General features: G+C 33.8%; 1 protein-coding gene across 1 annotated transcript in view; it reads left to right on the top strand.

The window, feature by feature from the left end:
• The window catches only part of PKP4 (plakophilin 4), a 245,270-nt gene that overhangs the window by 58,291 nt on the left and 164,958 nt on the right, over positions 1–22,021 (top strand). The window contains exon 2 of the mRNA XM_023528486.1: positions 14,107–14,243. Within this exon, the coding sequence (XP_023384254.1) occupies positions 14,112–14,243 (132 nt within the window). The 5' untranslated portion in view covers positions 14,107–14,111. The remainder of the gene's footprint in view (positions 1–14,106; positions 14,244–22,021) is intronic.

The raw sequence follows: 22,021 nt of genomic DNA, 5'->3' as shown, positions 1-22,021 counted from the left end.
AGATTTTTCAAAGTCTTAAAAATGCTCTACACCACTGTTTCTCAAACTTGAAGTTATGTACAGGACACTAGGAATCTTACTCACATGAAGATTCTGATTCAGTAGGTCTGAAGTGAGGCTTGAAATTCTGCATTTCTTACAAGATCTGTATGCTATCAGTGTAACTGGTTTACAGATCAGACTTTAAATAACAAGGTTTTTAGGCATCTTTAAGAGGAAGCATGCCCAGACTTACTAACCATAGGAACCTTGTTTTTGACATACTAGAAGTAGTCCATGGAGCACACTTTGAAAACTTTAAATTTTAAATAGAATCTTTCAAATTACAAGTGAAATTTTTAAAATTTAAATAGAAGTCTAATGCAGAACTTTTAAAATGTTTAATACAGAACTTCTAGGTTATTTTCAGCTGGATAGGCTAGTATAAATCTAAGGACACTGAAAACTCATTTAGCATTGGTACAGCCACTGTGGAAAACAGTCTGGTGGTAACTCAGAGAATTAAAAATAAGTCTACTTTCTGACCCAGCAATTGCACTTCTGGGTATTTTTCTAAAGAAAACGAAAACAGTAATTCGTAAGGATCTATGCATTCCTATGTCCATGATAGCACTATTAACAATAGCCAAGATATAGACGCAACCTAAATGCCCATCAATAGACGATTGAATAAAGAAGTTATGGTTCATATACAATGAAATGTTACTCAGCCATTAAAAAAAAGAAACCCTACCATTTACAGCCACATGGATGGACCTAGAGGTTATTATGGTGAGCAAAATAAGTCCGACAGAAAGATAAATACCATATGATTTCCCTTATATGCAGAATCTAAGGAACAAAGAGAACAAACTAATTGAAAACAGACTCATAAATGTAGAGGACTATCTGGTGATGGCCAGAGGGGAGTGGAGTTTGGGGGTCTGGAAGAAAGTAGTGAAGGGTTAAAGAAATACAAATTAGTAGTTGGTAGATGGTCACGGGGATGGGGAGAACAGCATAGGGAAAGCAGTTAGCAGTGATGTAATGGCTAGGTGTAGAGGCAGAGGGAAGACAGAATAATCGGGGGGATCATTTCATAAACTATATAACTGTCTAACCATGCTTGAAACAAATTTTTAAAAATAAAGACAACCACTCCATAAGATAGCAGGTCGTTACTAGATTCTATACTTTTTAACAGACCTTATTAATATTTTTAAATGCCCATTCTTAATTAATTTTACTTTATTTTTATTGCCACTAGTAATTTACTTATACATCATATTTTTAAATCCCCATATGTGCTATGCTAGTGATTTCATTAGTCTTTAATCTTTGTTAACACTAGCATTTGATATGAAAAGCTAATGATAAAAATGAATCGTTTATTTAAAACAGCTTGAGATTTGATATGTCTTACCAAATATCTTAATTGCAAATGATACAAAAACTAGTCTAGGGAGATTTTGGAGAAATATATTGAACCTAAAACAAAATTTTAAATATGAAAGTTTAATAAAATCAATGCATTATAGGCGGACTTTTATCCACCTAAGTCCTTCTGCTGCGCATGGAATAGTGTCTCCATTTATACATGTCTATTAAATTCCTTCTTTGAGCACCTGCCTTCTTTATTTGAGCTCTTAGTACCTTGTTTATCTCAAGCTGCATTTTATTGTGGTTTGTTCATTTGTCCTGATCTTCCTTTTTAGACTGTAAATTGGATTAAAGGTCAAGTTCTTATTCATCGTTATACTTTCATTAACACCTAGTTTATAGAGTAGTGCATAAGTGGAATATCAGTAATGCAGTTAATAAATTATATCTTTACAAGATAATTCAGTATGTAAAATTTAATTTTTTATTCTTATACTTAAAAAAAATGTAAGTCCATGTTTTTCCTTTATCCTTATTTCCTCTCTCTACAGTTGTACCAATATTGCTTATTGTGTAATAAGTCATTGTAAATCTCAGTGGCTTAAACAGTGGTTTTTAAATTTCTCACAATTCTAGGTGAGCAAGGAGATTCTCCTGCTGGTCTTGCCTGGGCTCACTCAGGTGGCTATAGTTAGCTAGTGACTAGGTCAGGACTGGACTTTCTAAGATGCCCTATGTTACATGTTGTAAGGTTTTGGCTGGAGTGGCTAGGATCACTGGGCCTCTGTCTCCATGGCATCATTTAATTGCAGACTCTTTCCAGCATAGTCATCTTAAGGTTCCAAAAGACAAAGCTGCAATACCTTTTAAGATTTAGCCTCAGAGGTTGCACAAGATCACAGCTGCCACATTCTCTGAGTCTTAAGAGACCAGCCCTACATTCAAACGATTGGCAGTGGGTTCTGCCTCTTCATGAGAAAAGCAGCAAATGCACAGTGACTTGGTATTGCTCTGTATGCATTTCTTCTCGCTAAATTAAATAAGAACTTTAGTACATTCTTACTTCAGCCCTCATGTTGATATTATGTAGAGTTTACTTAGACTTAATCTTTGATTTCCTGAATTATTTGCTTAGCACAGTTTCTTCTTTCCTAATCTTTCCTCTATCATATTTGCTATTTGGTTGCAGAATTTCCTTTAAAAATTGTTGAAGCCACACTCTTTGACTCCTGGTATGTCCCAAAATGCTTTTATTTTGCTTTTGTTTTGAATCATATTTTTGGTTGGTCCTGGAAGCTATTGCTATTATCCACTGTAGTCTGATTCTCATTCTTTTGTAAGCAGTTTATTTTTCCTCCGTGGCAACAGATACAATCTTTTATTTAACCTTGGAACTAAGAAATTTCAATGGATTGGGTCTAAGTGTAGTTTATCTGCTTCATTATTTTTATTTATTTATTTATTTATTTATTTATTTTTACTTCTCGGCCCATTAATTTTCAGCTCAGAAACTTTTAATTCTTCTTTTAATATCTATTTTCCTTTTCTTCTTTCTTCCTAGTACTCTTAGTAAATAAACATAATTCCTGGGTCTAGTCTATAGCCTCCAAATGGTTTTTAAACCTTTTACAACCCTTTTTCATTTTTTTTAGTCTCTGAGAATTATTTAGATCACTCTTATGAAATCTCCTATAAAAAAAAAATCATTCATTCCATTGAGATTTTTGTTTTTATCCTGTAACTTTTTTTTTTTTTTTTTTACGGTCTCTGGCTGTTTCTCCTTGATGCACACAGTTTTCAATTTAAACACAAATGATGTTAGATCTACCTATTCCATTTTACTTTTTCTGTTTAGGGAATTTGGTCCCTTCTGGGCATCCGTAGCTGGCTGAGGTTCTGTTCTGTCTGGATCACTCCTTATTTGCCTATGGGAACTGCTCGAGCATATCCAGGACAGGGACTGACCATGTTGCTGCATTAATCTACTCTTGCTCATCTGATCTTGACCCAGACCTAAGAGCCTAGAGTCTGGTATTTACCATCTCTGAGCAGCTCTCCTACCAACGCTCCAACCTTTATAGCAGTCTTTTTTCTCTTTTGTGTTATGGTTTCCTCTGGTTATGTTGCCTCAGATCTATAGCCATTATTTTTCTGACTGTATAGATGTAGGTGGCATTTAAAAAATTTCTAGATTAATTTTCTTAAAAAAGACAAATGCCTTTTATGATATTTCATAGCATTGTGAGTTGAAAGAGTGGAAATGTGTGCTCATCTTGCCTCTTGATCTTACGCTATTGATTATCTCCATCCTATCTTTTTTACACCCTTCAACATTCTAGGCTTATACTCCCTTTTTCTCAGTTACATGCCAAAAAGGATCCCAAATCCTTAAAAAAAAAAAAAAAAATCAGAAAAGTGAAATTAGTGCTTTCCAAAAAGAGACTTTCATTTTTCCTTCTTTGCCATATAAGAAATAAGATATTTTGGAGGGAAGGCTGAAAATATCAAAGTGAAATTTGTATTTATCCAACATGAAATTTTTACTTTTTAGTAACAGTTTTTCAGTGGTTGCCTGTGGTTGCAGAGACCATGTCAACAAGTCTCAGAACTCCAGGGAGCATCAGTCACATAGAATATAATGAGACTGGCTGCCTCCAGGTGCGAGCATTCCTGACTCCGATGTTATATATTAATCATGGGTTTTATTTTCAAGAATTTTTATTGAATGGTATATGGGGTTGAGGTCATTCTTTTTGTAATACAAGCCCCTTATTATTGAAATGAATTTCATAAAAACATTTGAGTCATAAAATTATATTTGCTATAGTTTTATAATCAGAAGTAGTTCTATTGATAAGTGTTTTGCCACTTAATTGTTTTTATACTGATATCTCATTGTAACATGAATTTGCAATTTTTAAATTACAATGAGGTTTAACACCTCATTGTTGGCCACCTAGATTTCCTCTTTATGGAAAGGCTTATTTACACCTTTTGCTTATTTTTATATCAGGTATCTTGCATTGGTCTTTTGATTGTAAAAATAAATTCATAAGTCAAAATACTTGACCGCTATACATAGATTATTCTGTAGAATCACACTATGCTGTTTGGCATATAATTCTCTCAAAAAATTCTTGCCAAGAATTTTTAATTTTTTGGATGAACTGCCTGATTAGAAGATTAGTATGTAACTATCTCTAAGCTTCCTAAACAGTTGCAGATTTTGATAATGCTTCTTATTTCCAGGATATTTTAAAGCTATAACTGTGAAAAGTTTATCTAGTACTCTTCTTAGAATTCTAGAATAGATTCCATATGGTCCTGAAGGTGTTTAACTTTTGAGGCATATTCCTCATTTCCCAATACTTCATGCTTTTTTCTGTAACATTTGTTCCAGTTTCATTTTAAATAAGCAAAAAAAAACTTATCTTTGCTTCATAGAATACCCAGTATTTTTTTCTATTTTTAATGTTATAATAAATTGTATATCTAATGCTTACTTAACAAACTTTTTTTATTAAACTATAGTTACTAAACTATAATAACTAAACTATAGTTATTAAACTAATAATGTTGACATACAACTATAGTTGACATACAATATTATTAGTTTCTGGTGTATAACATAGTAATTTGACATTTATATACCTCTCCAAGTGGTCATGATAATTCTGCCACCTTCAAACTTATTACAGTATTATTGACTGTATTCCCTATTCTGTACTTTATATCCTGTGACTTATTTATTTTATAACTGAAAGTTTGTACCTCTTCATCCCTTTTACCTTTCACCTTTCCTCCCACCCCTCATCAACTTTTCTGTATCTGTTTCTGTTTGGTTTTGTTTTGTTTTTAGATTATATATATTAGTGAAATCACATAGTATTATCTTTCTCAGACTTACTCACTTCTCATAATACCCTCTAAGTTTATCCATGTTGTTGCAGATGGCAAGATTTTATTATTCTTTATGACTCAGTAATACTCCATTTTATGTGCGAGCATGCGTGCACGTGTGTGTGTGTGTGTGTGTGTGTGTGTGTGTACGTGTACCACTTCTTTATACATTTATCTGTTGATGGATTCTTGGGTTGTTTTCATATCTTGACCATTGTGAATAATGCTGCAGTGAACATAGAGATGAACATTTTCTAATTAGTGTTTTCATTTTCTTTGGATAAATACTTAGAAGTGAAGTTGGTGGGCCATATAGTAGTTCTGTTTTTAATTTTTTGAGGCACCTCCATACTGTTTTCCATAATGACCACTCCAGTTTACAATTCCACCAATAGTGCAAGGGGGTTTCTGTTTCTCTACATCCTTGCCAGCACTTATTTTTGTCTTCTGAGCATCTTACCATATGTCTGTTGGCCATTTGTATATCCTCTATGGAGAAATGTCTATTCAAGAAGTCCTCTACCCATTTTTTAATCAGATTGTTTTTGGTTTTTATTTGTTTTTTGATGTTGAGTTGTATGAGTTATTTATATATTTTGGATATTAACCTCTTATCAGATATATCATTGGCAGATATTTTCTCCCATTTAGTATGTTGCCTTTTCATTTTGTTGATGGTTTTTCTTGCTGAGCATGAAAGCTTTTTAGTTTGGTGTAGCCCCACGTGTTTATTTTTGGTTTTGTTGTCCTTGCCTGAGGAGACATTAAAATATTACTAAGACCGATATCAGAGTTTACTGCCAGTTTTCTTCTAGGAGTTTTGTGATTTCAGGTCTTACATTTAAGTCTTCAATCCATTTTGAGTTTATTTTTATATATGGTGTAAGAAAGTGGTCCTTTTTTTTTTTTTTTAATTTTTTCATGTAGCAGTCTAGTTTTCCCAGTAGTACTTATTCAAGAGACTGTCTTTACCTCATTATATGTTCTTGCCTTCTTTGTCAGAGATTGTGATCATAGAAGTGTGGATTTATTTCTAGGCTCTCTATTCTGTTCCATTAATCTGTGTCTGTTTTTGTGCAAGTATCATACTTTTTTTTGATTACACAGCTTTAATTATATACTTTGAAATCAGAGTTTTGTTCTTTTTTTCTCAAGATTGCTTTGGTTATTAGGGATCTTTTGTAGTTCCATACAGATTTTAGGATTATTTGTTTTACTTCTGTGAAAAATGCCATTGAAATTTTGATAAGGATTGCATTGAATCTGTAGATTGCTTTGGGTAGTATGGATAATTTAACAATATTAATTCTTCCCGTCTATGAGCATGGTATATCCTCCCATTTATTTGTGCTGTCTTCACTTTCATTTATCAGTGTCTTATAATTTTCTGAATATCAGTCTTTTATCATCTAGCTTAAATTTATTCCCAGGTATTTTATTCATTTTTGATGCAGTTGTAAATGGGATTGTTTTCTTAATTTCTCTTTTTGAATGTTCATTAGTGTATAGAAATGCAACAGATTTTTGTATATTAATTTTGTATTCCACAACTTTATTTATTTTAATAGCTTTTTGGTGGAATCTTTAGGGTTTCTGTATATAGTGTCATGTCATTTGCGAATAATGACAGTTTTACTTATTTCTTTTCAATTTAGATGCCTTTGATTTCTTGTCTGACTGCTGTGGCTAGGACTCCGAATTCTATGTTGAATAAAAGTGATGAGAGTGCACATCCTTGTCTTGTTATTGATCTTAGAGGAAAGTATTCAGCTTTTCACTATTGAATATGGTGTTTGTTGTGGGTTTGTCATAGATTACCTCTGTTATGTTGAGGTATATTACCTTTATCACCACTTTGTTTTATGTTGTTGTTTTTTTTTTTAATGGTGTTAGATTTTGTCAAATAGTTTTTCCACATCTATTGAAATAATTGTACAGTTTCTATCCTTTATTTAGTTAATGTTGTGTATTAATTGATTTGTGGATATTGAAGTATTATTACATCCTTGGTATAAATCTCACTTGATTATGGTTTGTGACCCTTGTAATTTATTGTCGAATTTGGTTTGCTAATATTTTGTTGAGAATTTTTGCATGTATGTTTATCAGGGATATTGGCCTGTAATTTTCTTTCTTTCACTTTCTTCCTTTCTTTTCTTTTCTTTTCTTTTTTCTTTTCTTTTCTTTTCTTTTTTCTTTCCTTCCTTTCTTCCTTTTTTCTTTTTTCTTCTCTGCTCTTCTTTCTTTTCTTTCTTTTCCTTCTCTGCTCTTCTTTATTTATTTTCTTTCTTTTCTTTCTTTTCTTTCTTTTCCTTCTTTTCCTTCTTTTTCTTCTTTTCTTTTCTTTCTTTCCTTTCTTTCTTTCTTGGATGTTTCTGATTTCAGTATCAGGATAATGCAGGCCTCAGAATCATTTCTTTGGAAACATTACTTTCTCCTGGACTTTCGTTTGTTAGGAGTTTTTTAATGACTGATTCATTTTTGTTATTAGTTTTCAGTCTGTTCAGATTTTCTGGGTTTTTTTATGATTCAGTCTTAGAAGATTGGACATTTCTAGGAATTTGTCCATTTTTTCTAGGTTGTCTTATTTGTTAGGTATGATTGTTTTTAGTATTCTCTTTTTGATTCTTTGTATTCTGTGATATAGTCTGTAACTACTCTTTCATTTGTGATTTTATCTGTTTGGTTCCTCTCTTTTTGATGAGTCAGTCTAAAGGTTTATTAATTTTGTTTATCTTTTCAAAGAACCACCTCTTTGTTTCATTGATCTCTTCTGTTCTTGTTTTGTTTTGTTTTTAGTCTCTATTTTATTTATTTCTGCTCATTTATTAATTCTTTGCTTCTACTAACTTTGGGCTTTGTTCTTTTTTTGTCACTCTAGATGTAAAGTTAAATCGTTTGAGATTTTTCATCATTCTTGATGTAGGCCTGTATCTAATAAACTTCCCAATTAGAACTGCCTTTACTATATCCCATAGATTTGGGAACATGTGTTTTCATTTTTATTTGTCCCAAAGTATTTTCTAATTTTCTCTTTGATTCCTTCATTGAGCCATTGCTTGTTTAATAGCATGTCGTTTAGATTCTGCATCTCTGTAGGTTTTTTTCTAGTTTTCTTCTTGTTATTGATTTTCAATTTCATATTGTTATGGTTGGAAAAGATGCTGGATGTGATTTCAGTCTTCTTAAATTTATTGAGACTTGTTTTGTGTCCTAACATGTGATCTATCTTGAAGAATGTTTCATGTGTACTTGAAACAAACGTATATTCTGCTGTTTCTGGATTGAATGTTCAGTATACATCTACTAAGTCCATCTAGCTTAATGTGTTATTTAAGACCAATGTTCTTGTGTTGATTTTCTGTCTGGATCCATTGTTGTTAGTGGGGTTTCCAAGTTCCCTACTATTACTGTCAAACTGTCAGTTTCTCCCTTTATCTGTGAATATATTCTTTATATATTTAGGTGCTCATATGTTTGGTGCATAGATGTTTATAAGTGTTATATTTTCGTGCTCTATTGATCCCATTAGGATTACAAAACACCTTTCTTTGTCTGTTGTTATAGCCTTTGTTTTGAAGTCTATTTTATCTGATATAAGTATTGCTACCCCAGCATTTTCTCATTTCCATTTGCATGAAATATATTTTTCCATCTCTTCACTTTAAGTCTCTGTGTGTCTTTAGGTCTGAAGCAAGTCTTTTGAAGGCAGCATGTGTAGACCTTGTTTTATCCATACAACCACCCTATGTCTTTTGATTGGAGCACTTAGTCCATTTATTTTTAAGGTAATTATTTGTAGGTATGTACTTATTGCCATTTTGTGAATTGTTTCCTGGTTATTGTGGTTCAATGACTTTGTTTAGTGTTATGTTTGGATTCCTTTCTCTTTATTTCTTTGTGTGTCTATTATAGGCTTTTGATTTGTAGTTACCTTGAGATTCCTATATAACAATCTGTGTGTATAGCAGTCTATTTTAAGTTGATGGTCGCTTAAATTTGAATGCATTCTAAAAGCATTACATTCTTATTCCCCACCATTAACGAACTTTTTATTATTCTTTATTACTAATATATTACTTTGAAAACACATAGTCAGCCTTTCAAAAAGTCTTTTTACAAGGCTCAATAAAAATGGACCTGGGCAGAGAGGAAATTTAGTAAGTAATGGTTGGGATACAATGAGAACAAACTTTTTAGAGTTGATCACAAACTCATTTCTGAGCTTTGTATAGCCAGAGAGGGAAATAGTGGGCACTAAGATTCCAGTATTCATCATGCCCCCGGAAAAGTACAGCTTCTTGGCCCTCAGTTGCCTTTTTACAGAGAAATGTGATATGATAGACGGCTATTCTGAAAACTCTTGAGTAACAGTCACATCAATTCAGAATGTGGAAGTTGCCTTATCTTAGTGTCAGCCTCAAGACTCAGAGAATTTTAAGTTTTCTATTCCTAACACATACCCACTACAGGATCCCTTCTGTACCATTCCTGCTACTCAATCATCTGGAGTATGGTTCAAGACCTCTCTTGATGGAGACTGTACTACCTTTAAGGGCAATCAGTTCTTGAAATTTTGGACATTTGAGTGTTAGCTCCAAAAGGAAAGACCTTCCTGACCTTGCCCTCATGGCTCTAGCCTTTAATTTTTATTAAAAGTAATATAATCATTAGCTTAATATGATTCATCATGTAAAGACAGTAATAATGTAGGTTAATATAAGTTTGTTACAAAACCATTAGTTTTTGATCTGGCTCTGAGGCTTGTAACCTAAAAAGTCTAACCTTGCTTGTCCATGGCAATCCTTCAGAGGTTTATAGATATCTACTTGTCTGCACAGTCCTTTAATTTTGGTCAGACTTTCTCTTTTCGGTCTATTAACTCTTCTTTCTGTGTCCCCCTTCCAAGGTTTGAGCTCATAAGGAACAGGAGCTGTCATTCATTTCCATTTCTGTGCCTGGAAATAGTGACTGAATTTCTTCACCATCCTACTCGTCCTCTCTTAAGCAGATATTTTTGTGTCCATTCCTGTTCATGTTACCCATAACTGGAAGTAGATGTGTCCCAAGGAACCTGAAGGAGAAGTGTATGTTCATTTGTCCGCTTCTTCCTATCATCTTAAATACTGATATCAATACAGCATAAGATCACCTTGGCTTTGGGGCAGCCTTATCTCATTCATGGTTCACTCATTCTTTCTTGAACATGAAGTAGCTAAATCTTTTCCTCAATTTCCTGCCGACCTAACCTAAATACAAGACTCTACATTTATCCCTATTTTATATCATAAAAGCAGCTCATTACAGTAGTTTGACAGTGTTATTCATATTTTAATTTTATCATCTGGTAAAATCAGTATTGTTAATTATTGATGAATTTAAGCATGTCTTATGTATTTTTATTTATATTATGGCTAAAGTTTTTGGTTAGGATTGTGTCAGTATCAGAGCTCGCTGGCATTACATTAGAAATCTCTATAGGATAATATGTTTCATTCAGCTGTTTACAGATTGTGAGAGTCAGCACTTGCTCTTGTGCCAGCCCCATTTCTATGCTGCTTATAACATCATGAGGGACTTGTAACATCATACATGCCGCATCAGAGTCTAGACAGACTGCATTTCCGTGGTTACACTGCCAAAGACAGAAATTAGATCAGCATTACATGACTTTTCTTTGCCTCACCCCTGTTTAGTTCTTATAAATCATCTCTTGGATAAAATCCTTTTAAGAATCTCACCTAAGATCTATGTCTAGCCCTGTAGTTTGTAACATGAACAGAGTCTACCTTCTTCTTTCCAAAAACAGAAATGGTATTTTCTTGCTTCCAGATTACTGGCACCTCTTCCATTCTCTGATTCTCCAGAGAGCCCCCAAATGGTCTAGCAGACTATTTTTGTAAGTTTTCTCATGTCCCTAGAATGTGGTTGCCCAAATCAGGCAAGTTGAAGTCATTGAGGGAAACACAAGGCCTAATTTCTCACAGTCTCCTTGCTACATAAGTACTCGTTACTTTTTTTCTTTGCTAATGGGAAGAAATTATAATGTCATGTAGTGACTCTAGTCTTAGCTTGAGTTCTACAACTCCTTAAGTTGTTATGAGAACTAAAAGGAAATGGACAGAAAACCTTAATAGGTTTATACCTTGTTAGTATTGTGGCATCTCTCCTCTGACCCATGTCGGTTGTGGTATTTTGGGACTGTTCCAGATATGAGGGATGGGAAAGTGTCTCACCTCGGATAGGTTTGGGTACTATGGTCATCACATTCTTTGTCGCATGGGTGTTACGATTGCCTACAAAGTCTCCTAGTCTTTGAAGAATAGAGAATGAAAACATCATCCCTGCCTATGTAAATTTTTCCTGCAGAGTTATATTTTCTTTTATAAATGTATAAGCTCCTCCCAGTCTCTTTCCATGACCTTTATTTTGTTATTCTTTCACTCGCACCTTGCTGTACTTTGCCTTGATCTGATTCATATTTTGCCACCTCAGCTGGAAGATGAGCCACTAGTGGTCAGTGACCTTGCCTTATGCCTGAATGTTCTTATCACCCTGCCTAGCATCATATGGAAAGAGCAGTACTGAGAAAATGCTTATCTAATTCCATTGATTCTGGATGGTCAGAGTCATCGGAGTAAATATTGTGAAATCAAATATGGTATGCTTACAGTGATGGAATATAATTACAGTAATATAATTCAGTATCTTTAAACAGTGAGGTTCCTCCTATTTATAGTAAATAATTAATAAATAATTATTTCCCCAGTGACATTTATATTTCTCCTTGTTCAAATCCTCTTTGTTCACTGAATTTTTGATTCTCTTTTTCTAACACATTGGTTATTTTGTGATATTATACTCTTGACATTTAAAAATCTGATTCTTGGCATTATTTGTCTCACTGTTGCATAGTAACATTTTTGTTCTTTGCAACCATCTGCTTATTTTAAGGTGTGTAATTTTTCAATGGCATAGAATACTTTCATATCTTTAAAAGCTAATCTAGGATCTTTATGGCAGTTTTTTCTTCGTAAACCTCATCTCTTGTCTTAATGAGCACTGAGGAAATATAGAAATGGGTTATTTTGTCTAGTTGATTATAATTTAAGTATATTTTACATCTCAGTAAGCACATCACATATACTAAAAAATAAAGATTGCCATAACATTATTCTATTGTGTTGTATAAAGAATTAGTAAGCTCATTTTTGTAAGTGAGGAAAGTGGGGCTCAGTGAGGTGGTAACTTGTCCAAGGTCTCTTAAGTTTTAATCCTCGTCCCACTTACTTCAAGTCTGTAGCTCCTCCTCCTACTTGAGGAAGCTTCTCCTTGCTGTTGTGTCCATCCCAGCCTTGGGCACCATGGAAATGGGAGTTGGAGAAATTACCTGCTAGGGCAGGCATGAGGATACTTCTTGAGGGGAAAATGCAGAAACTCAGCAGACCCGTTATCTGTTTCTGCCTATTAATACAACAAGAATAAAGCAACCACTGGCAGAAACCTAGAACCATCTCCACTGACGTGATAATCAGGAGAGCGAGCAATAAGACGGAGGCTCTGTTGGTATGCACGTCTTATCTTTTCCTACAGATTATAATTTTAGAAATAGGCTGATATCGAAATTCGAGGGAATGAGAGGAAAATCCTCAGATCGTACTACAGAATCAAACATTATAGAGATTGTTAAGAAATTGAAATAAAACAGTAAAGTAATTTTTAGGAGAAAACTATAAAGAATGTCAGGGACAGTATGATCTCAGATAACCGTATAGAGCGACACACTGAAAAATACTGTCTCATGAACATCATAGCACTTTAGATTTACGTAATGACTGGAATGATACATAGGAAAGATGGTCATCTTTTGTTTATATATACATTTATTCAGCAAACATTAATTGACTCCCTGTTATTTATGCCAGGCTAGTTTCATGGTATGAAGGTAGACTATGCTCTCAAGTAGACGGTTGGAGAGACTGACATGTAAATGAGTTATTAAAATATTTACAACATTTTAGGTGGGCATCTTCTTCTAATATTTTTCAAACTTGTAAAGAGTCCCTATCAAGTTAGTAAGTCATCTGGCAAGCACACCACCCTCACTATGGCTGTCTTAAGAGAGGCACTCTGTCTCCTGCAAAGAACCCATTCTTCTATCAGGAGATATGGGCCTAAAAAATGGATTCTCTTTTCATAACCATTGTCATCTTTGGATAATCAAATTCCTATATGGAAACCAAACTAGCTATAATATTCTACTGAAGATATTCTTATTACAAATTATTAATGCCTTGGATTTCTTTAAGCCTTCCTTAAGCTTTATAACCTTTGTTTTTCTGTTGCACAAGCCTCTCCTATAATCAGTAAAGCATTTGTACATTTGTAGATGCCTTCATGTGTGTATACTCTTGAAAACTGGCCCTTAAAGCGGTATAGAGTGTTTGTTGTTACTTGTTCACGATAAAGTGATAACATTTACTTATTGGTTATCTGATTATAAAATTCAGCATTAACAAGCTTCTAACAACTTTACTATTCTTAATTTATTTCTAATTTAAGAGCCCTCCTCCATTCTTTCGTGTCATTTTTTGACTTTGATGTTGTCTAAACTTTTTTTTGGTATTATCATTATTTTATTTATTTATTTTTGATATCTGGTAGTACTAGCTATACTTTTGTCTCTAGATGTTGCCATCTAAAAAATCAAATAGGTGTAAGGAGTTGTGATCATTGTGTGTAAAAGTCTGTAGTACTTCCTAGGAACTATCTGCAAATCCTCAGCCCCTGCCATTCCCACAGAGTAGCCCTTGAGAAAGTGTTAACCCTTTGCCTGCTTGATTGCAGGAGGAATGCCAGCTCCTGAGCAGGCCTCATTGGTGGAGGAGGGGCAACCACAGATCCGCCAGGAAGCTGCCTCCACTGGCCCAGGCATGGAACCCGAGACCACAGCCACCACTATTCTAGCTTCTGTGAAGGAGCAGGTACATCCTCTTATTGGAATTTGCAATTAATTATCTCTTCAGTGCATTTAAAAATTAATCTTTGGATGTGTATTAAATTTGTCTAATGTCCTTGACGCCTTCACGTTTTCTAATTATAAGGTGTTTACATCCCTGAGTACATTGGGATGACTGGCATGTAGAGCCGCTCCAGTCAGAATCGGAACATGCAGGATACTTGTGCGTCTGCAAGTAAGGACAATATTGATGGTGATTGGTGTCTCTGTCTCTCCCCCGTTGCAGAGTGTGTGCATGCACGCAAAGCTTCATAAAGCATAGTTCACATTGCTAACTTTTCTATCAGGACTCTGGCAACTTGAGGCCTGTAATATCTTTAGATGTGTTGAACATTTTAACATAGGTATTGTGGAGGGTTGTCTTTGTGATTTTTGGATAAAGGCTATATTTGTTGTGTTTGTCTGAATCAAAGTATATTCCTTTTGTGAGCTAGTCTTCCAATACTTGTCAAACTGTGCCGGTTTTGCTTCAGTGTCATGTTTATGTTGGTTTTCTTAAGGTCCTTAATACTATTTATCCTTCAAACCAAAGTGGCCTTCTAAATTAGATCTTATCTGTCGTGCTTAGAGAATTGGAATTCCTAAATTTAATTTCTTAAGATTTAAAAATTTAATAAGGTTAATGTAAATTTAAAGCTCCAGAAATAGTTTTCTGCCCCCCTCCCCAAAACAAAACAAAATAAAATTATATGCGTTTTATAAGAGTTATTCTGTTGGAGGGGAACCTAATTAAACAATGTTTAAATCTTAGGATTAAACCACTGAGTCTTTTTTTTTCTTCAAGAGATATAAACTTAGATGTATATTTGCTGGACTATTTCTTTAAAAATCAGTATTAGCAGTTCAATGACTAATGATGAATAGTAAAGGAATAATTAATACCTCATTTTACTCTTTGCTGTAACTTAAAGCTAGGGATAGGGTATGAAAGAATACTACAGAACTATGACATATGTCTGACATTAGAGCTGTGTTTTCAAGAAAAATGACTTTACAACTTATTCCAATATGAAAACGTCAAAATATTTTTCCATTCCTCACTGAAATTAGAGATTTTTAAGCATTCTACAAATAATTTGAGAAGACAACAAGAACATCGTAGTCAGTACTGTTTTTATTTTCTACCAAACGATAGATTATCAAAGCCTCTCTCACCTTTAGAGAGGAAAAAAAGGGCTTTTTTTTTCATAGCATTTCATGGTTGTCAAGATTCTGCTCAAGGAGCTGTAAAATGAAAAGGCTCTGATTTATTTGGGGCTCTTAGCGTGTACTGAATTTTCATGAAACATGATGGTAAATTTATCAAAAGGCCCAGAACTGACTTGAAACTGTGTTTAATAAACATAGCAATAGGAGCTTTGCATTTGTATCTTGAGACCAGATACCCTGCATGTTGAAGAAAATTGGAAACCTATCACGATTTTATTTTGGCACTGAAATTCCTCGATAGTTCAGATGACTTCAAAATTTTATCTTTTGGCAATAAATATTGTTCTTGAATAGATATTTTCTAGGAGATAGCAGAAAGGGTTTGAGTTGGGCAAGCTAGCCAAAAAAATAGATTTTTGTTATTAGAAGAATTATCTTATATCTTCCAGATTATTTTGTTAATGGAAGAATATATTGTACTCTGCTTCTACTCCTGTTCTATGAATTTGAGTCCATTCATGTACAGCTGGAGTTTTCATTCTGAATTTCTTTTGAAACTGCTTGTCAGTGCTTAATAGTCAGCATTTCAATCATTTAACCCAAGAAACCATATCTATCTCTTGTTCCAAAGTACTCACCTGGCTTTAAATATCAAACTCTAGGACTCATAGCTTTTTTGTAGCACCAGGCTCGCTAGCTAAGTACTCTAATATCTCTATAGTTGGAGTAAAAATTTCTTAGGAATTTTCTAAAATATGTCACTCCCTATTATCTGCCCAATGAGACAGAGCACAGAAAAGTTAAAAATGAGTAGGAAAGCTAATTACTATTCATATATATTTGATTTTAAAATACTGGTCAGGATGTAGTATTCTTAGTCATGTTAGATTCTAATGGAACAATGTTAATATTAGATTATGTCCTGGATCATGTTTTATATCAAAAGAGCCATATTCTTAGATGGGATGCATAATTATTTTTTAAAGAGTGCATCACTACTATGTAGGCTCGTAGTCATGGACCAATAGTATCAGCTGCCCTGATCTCAAACAACAGACCTTGTTCAGTGGCAGCTTTATCTCAGGAAGGATGTTTCATTAGGGTACAGAAGGAGGACACCCCTTCGATGTAACTGGGTAGATGGCCCGGGTTTTCATCTTGGCATGTGATCTTGGGAAAGATTTCCTAACTCTCTGTGCCTCCATTTCTCATCTGTAAAATAGGATAATAATAGTTATTTATCTATGTAAAATGCTTACAGCAGTATCTGGCACTTAGTGCTCATAGTAAGGGCTAATATTACAGTCGTCATCATTTTTACATAAGAAGATAAAGCTCTTCGTAGGAGGATGGTTCTATTTTTAAGTATATAGTGGGGTTCAGTAGGCTTTCTTTTGGACATTGATAGGAAGACAAAAAAAATTCTTAATATTGAGCTATAGTTATGCTGTGACATGATTTTATTTCTTCATGGGATTAAATTTTCAAAACTTCAAAACTTCACCATATCGGTCTCACAGATTAGAACAGCTTTAGGTATATATTATAAGACATAGAGCATGTGAAAATAAGTTTTATTAACATGCCGATTTAGTGCAACCTTAAACATAACATCAAGGCACTTGGTTAAAGAATTGGGAAATAATATTTTTATTACATACCTGAATTTTGAGAGGAAAAGTCTGGGTTCTTCTTGAATAAAGCCTATTCAACCCACTAAAATACCTCATACATACTCCCCCTGGGCAGTTTATGGAATCTAGTAGGGAAGGAGAGGGCAAGCAACCAGAGCAATCTTGTTAACAAATCATTAGCCTGTTACGATCTGGAATTGGATTTAGGGTGTCATAAAAATAACGAAATCTTCCTCTACAGGGCCACACTTTCTCTAGGGTCTAGAAGCCGGAAGGTGTCCCTTATTCCTTGACAAAATGCTGATAATCACATTCCCTCTTCTTTTGCAAAGTGATAGCCTTTCACATTTATGTCAGTCACATAGGTGCATACCTGTGCAGTTACTTTAAAAAAAAAGAAAAAGAAAAAGAAAGGTCCTTGCTCTTTGGCAGATAGAAAGAGTCCACTTCTGTGCAAGTGCTACCTCTTTCCTTTCCTGATGCTATGTTCACCCAGCCTGAAGTCAAATCTCTCTTGGCCTCCTTTTAACACTTTATACCACTACTCTGACTCTTATCACAAGCTTCTTTGGATTATAGAATCAGATGCCTAAGGAGGGAGCCATGTTTTATACATCGTTTCACATGTATATTATAGGCAGCTTTCCCCTAGCCCTTTAGATATATTAGATTTACAAGAAGGGAATGGAATAATAGCTATCAGATCACTTTGTCTCCAACTGGCTGTTTTGTGACAATAATAGGACCTGTAACCACATTCATAGAAATATTACTAAGCAAAAGTATCTCACAGACAGAGCCTAGGAAACTAGTTACCAAGCTGTATATTCTTGTCTTTAAGACAAATTGAATTGCATACATCCATACTGACCTAGGAATTAAATCTGCGTGGAACAAACTAAAATTTTATTTCATTTTGATGGCCAAATAATGACAAGTGCTATAAATTTCATGTCCCATCTGTCCAATTTAGATAAATTCAGTGTAGGGAATAAAAGGATGTGGTTATCTTGGTGATGTCGCAAAATATCCACCAGCATCATCTATACTGGGTGATACTGGCAACTGTTTTAAAGAAATGTGTCTTAGTTAAGGATTGCGCTTTAAGAGAAATCAAACAATCAACTCATAGGAATAACAAAGTAGTGTGATCCTTGGACTCAAATCTGAAATTGTAGGAATTGTCAGTTGAACTTTAAGCTACCAGTTAGCTGTAATCAGGATCATCATTTGGAGAGTTCTGCTGTTCAACTCAACTCTTAATGAGAATCTAGGAGTCCAACATGAACATAGATGTTGGAAAAAAGGAATTTTTTTGTATCCTGATAGTTTTCAAATATCTGGAAATTTAAGAGTGGTTTTGTGCCTAGCTTAATAACTTATACACAGAAAGATAAAGAAATACGGCCAAATGTGGTACCTTCAAAGAGCCCTGCCTCCTCCTATAAAAACTTGACTAAAACGATTTATTCAGCCTTGAAGTGGATAGCATGGCTTTGGATGCAGAGGAACTAGAATTTGATAAGACATTGTCTGCTCGTCCAAAACTTGGCTGCCACCCCCTGCAACTTAGTCAGATGTGTCAGTGTGCTAACTTCATAGGCACAAAGGAAGCAGGGAGCCGAGGGCCACGTGCAGGCTATTATTATCACTTAGAGTAAATTTTAGATTTATAATTGAAAAGATGTGATCCTGGATTGCAGAAACACTCTAAAAGACCATATGGCCATGAATAATAGGGTTAACAAGTATATTTCATAGCTCTATATAGAATTTAAGTTGATTTACATTCTGTAAAATCACACATGTACTATTTATTACACTCTTTCATCTTATGTCATAAAGTTGCTTGAATACTTGAGATCTCTATTTTAACTTGGCCATACTCAAGCACTCTAATTTCCATTGTTTTCCACAAACCACACTGTCTTATTTTCAGTTTATGATTTACGAAGTTTGGAGTCTAGATTTAAGGTTGAGATCAATCCAGATAACATGAAATAGTAAGCCAAGAATAGATTTGGTAAAACATACTAATTTTCTGTGTACTCCTTTTACTCTGGTGAATTCTTAAGTTAGATACTGTTTGTACTTCTTTTGTTATCTTTGATGACTGAAAATTTCAGTGATCTTCACTTGTGAGGCTCTCAAAAGAGAACACTACCCTTCAAGATAATATTTTCTGACTTAAGTGAAAATTACATTTTTACCTTCAGTCTGTCTATCTTAAGTGATATTTAGATTTCAAAGAGTGAAATGACAGTCACTAGAGATCCTTAATTTTTGAAGATGAAATAGGAAATTTGAAGCCCAACTGTGCCCTATTGATATTACTTCATTATTACATGGATATGTTAGCCTCAGTAATCACACACCCTTCCTATATGGCAGAATGCCCAGAACTGAACAAATTCCAGTAAAATTATTTACTTTATTTCTCTGAAACTGAAACAATTCAACTGGTGTGCACCTGACTTTGCAACTTTCTTTTATTTGGCCCCTAAGTTTATTTACAATGAAATAGTTCTCCCTGACACACCTCAACCGAATGCAGAAGACAGAATTTTTATTTCAGCTGTAAACAAGCATAGTTTGTAGCTTAGCTAAAAGCCCTATACAATGCCTGAAAGTTCACTTTTTTCCTATTAGTAACAGTAATTTTTCTTAATTGATAACCGAATTATCCTGGCAATTCTAATTATTGTGTAATATGTAGTGAAGTCTTCTGTGCCTGAATGCATCATCGAACACAAGGTAAGATTATATAATTTCTTAATGATTTCTGTGAGATCATCAAAGTTTACAGCTTTACCTCCTTGATATTATGGAACTGAGATTCAAAATGAGGTCTAGAGGTAGAGCTGTTATGATCCTATTTGGCCTGGATTCAAGAATTCTGAACGCTGATACTTGGTCCTTAGGAGATTGGTCTTCTTACCTGCATGTGCTGTGATCACAGTGTAATATTTCTCTTCTATGTGTTAATGATGTAGGGTTTCTCCCACTTTAGGTATCTCTGTGATTAAAAATACAACAGAGTATGGCCAACAGGTTTATTCAGTATTTGTACAAAAAAAAATTGCTATAAGCAACATAAAAAATTAGTTTGTCAAGTTAACTAACAATTATAGCTAGCATATATATTGTGACATCTGCCTATGTTTTCTGAGAGACTGATGATCAGCTGGACTTGTTCCCGAGTCTTACATATCCCAAGAGTACATTCTGAGTATTTGTTCTATTTAAATCAATTGGAGACATCTTTTTAGGTATAGTGACAAGTTCTAAAATTTGAACTGAATCCATCTGGCTTTTCACACATAGCTAGATTACATATGCAGATATGGAAAACATTGTAGGTGCCATAAAATATTTATTGGGTTAATGAACTACGAATGTAAAAATGCTCACTATCCCCCTGTAGTTATCTTATGCTTGTTTTTAACCAAATAAAAAATATTAATCGAAAGCCTACTGTGAGCAAAGCACTCTGTCCAGGAAAAGGGCTGGAGAAATGGTAAGGTAATAAAAAGATGATCTGTTTCATAGTTTCTATCCTCAGAAGAATGCAGAGGCACAAACTATATTGTATACTTAAATGTGCTGTAATTGGCACATTATGAATATTCATTTATTGAAACAATAGACTCTAAAAATATGTACTTTTATCCCCTTTTTATCCCCTTTTTTTTAATTTAAGCAAGCTATAGATATATGTCAGTTTTATGTAAATTTGTTAATAGGCACTTTTAACTTTAATTTTTACCAATGAGTTAGCATTACCTTTCGTTTACTTTCAAAGTAATAGAATTTTTTTTTATTAATACTTAAAGCCAACCTTGACTTTGCATGTTTAAAATGGTAATTTCCTTTTCAGTTGAATAACATAGATCACAATTCCTATTCAGAGTTAAATTATGAATATATGGAATAATTTTGCTCCTGTACATGCAAACTTTATGCTATTAAATTTGAAATGAGTGACTGCTGAGTTGGTGAGATTAAATAGATGACAGGATCATTCAGCATTGAATTCTCTGCGCTGCATGATGGTTTTTCTTTTTAGAATCACTTCTGGAGAGAAAAATATTGCAGAAACATATTTTTCCCCTCAGGTATAACCCTAAAGTTACTCCATAGCTATAGCAAAACTGTCTTTCTTCACGTTTAAATGTTCTCAGTTTCTAAATTGCCATTTTTGTTACTTTCGCAGAAATGGATCCATATGGTCTTATTGCATCTGTATATATTTTATGAATGTATTGTTTCCAAAATGATCAAAGCTGCAAAGCAAATTAGGTTATGATTATTTTGTTTTAGGCATTCTTAAGAAAAATCATTTAAAATGTATAGTTCTTTTCAAGTAGTTCAAAGACTGATCTGTGTCTTAGCTTGTGGAATCTTAAGAGTTTTTATGCAATCAAACCTTAAAATACAGGGGTTGCAAATAATAGGAACAGTCTGCAAGTAAATTGAAAGAATGTATTACTGAAACTTGAAGACAAATGTATTTGCACAATTAAATTCTATATAAATCATATTTACAAAATGAAAATGGCTATCATAAATTGGAAGATAGTTTTCTTAGAATTGGAATCTCTTAGCTCTGGAAAGAAAATTTAATTTTCCTTTAAAAATTGGGATTCAAGGTTTTTCAATAATTTATAGACTTTTACATATGAAAATTCCTATAAAGCAGCATCAAAAAGTATTCATCACATGGTATCATCTACCCTAATAGTCATATATCTGGTTTTTAAGTTTTCTTAAAATCATTCCTAAAGTCTAGATCAAGATAAAGGTCCTTAGCCACATAGGGCCCTCTAATAAGCTATTTTGGGGGAGAATTCTTACTGTTACTTCTATATTTAACAATTCTGTGTTCTGTTATTCTTTTAAAGATTTCTTTCCATCATAAAGTCAATGCAAACTATTACTTTTACTCTTTGCAAAATGTTTT

The sequence above is a fragment of the Pteropus vampyrus genome, unplaced genomic scaffold (genome assembly GCF_000151845.1).
Source record: "Pteropus vampyrus isolate Shadow unplaced genomic scaffold, Pvam_2.0 Scaffold2, whole genome shotgun sequence".
Taxonomy (NCBI): domain Eukaryota; kingdom Metazoa; phylum Chordata; class Mammalia; order Chiroptera; family Pteropodidae; genus Pteropus; species Pteropus vampyrus.
This window is presented reverse-complemented; position numbering and strand designations above follow the sequence as displayed.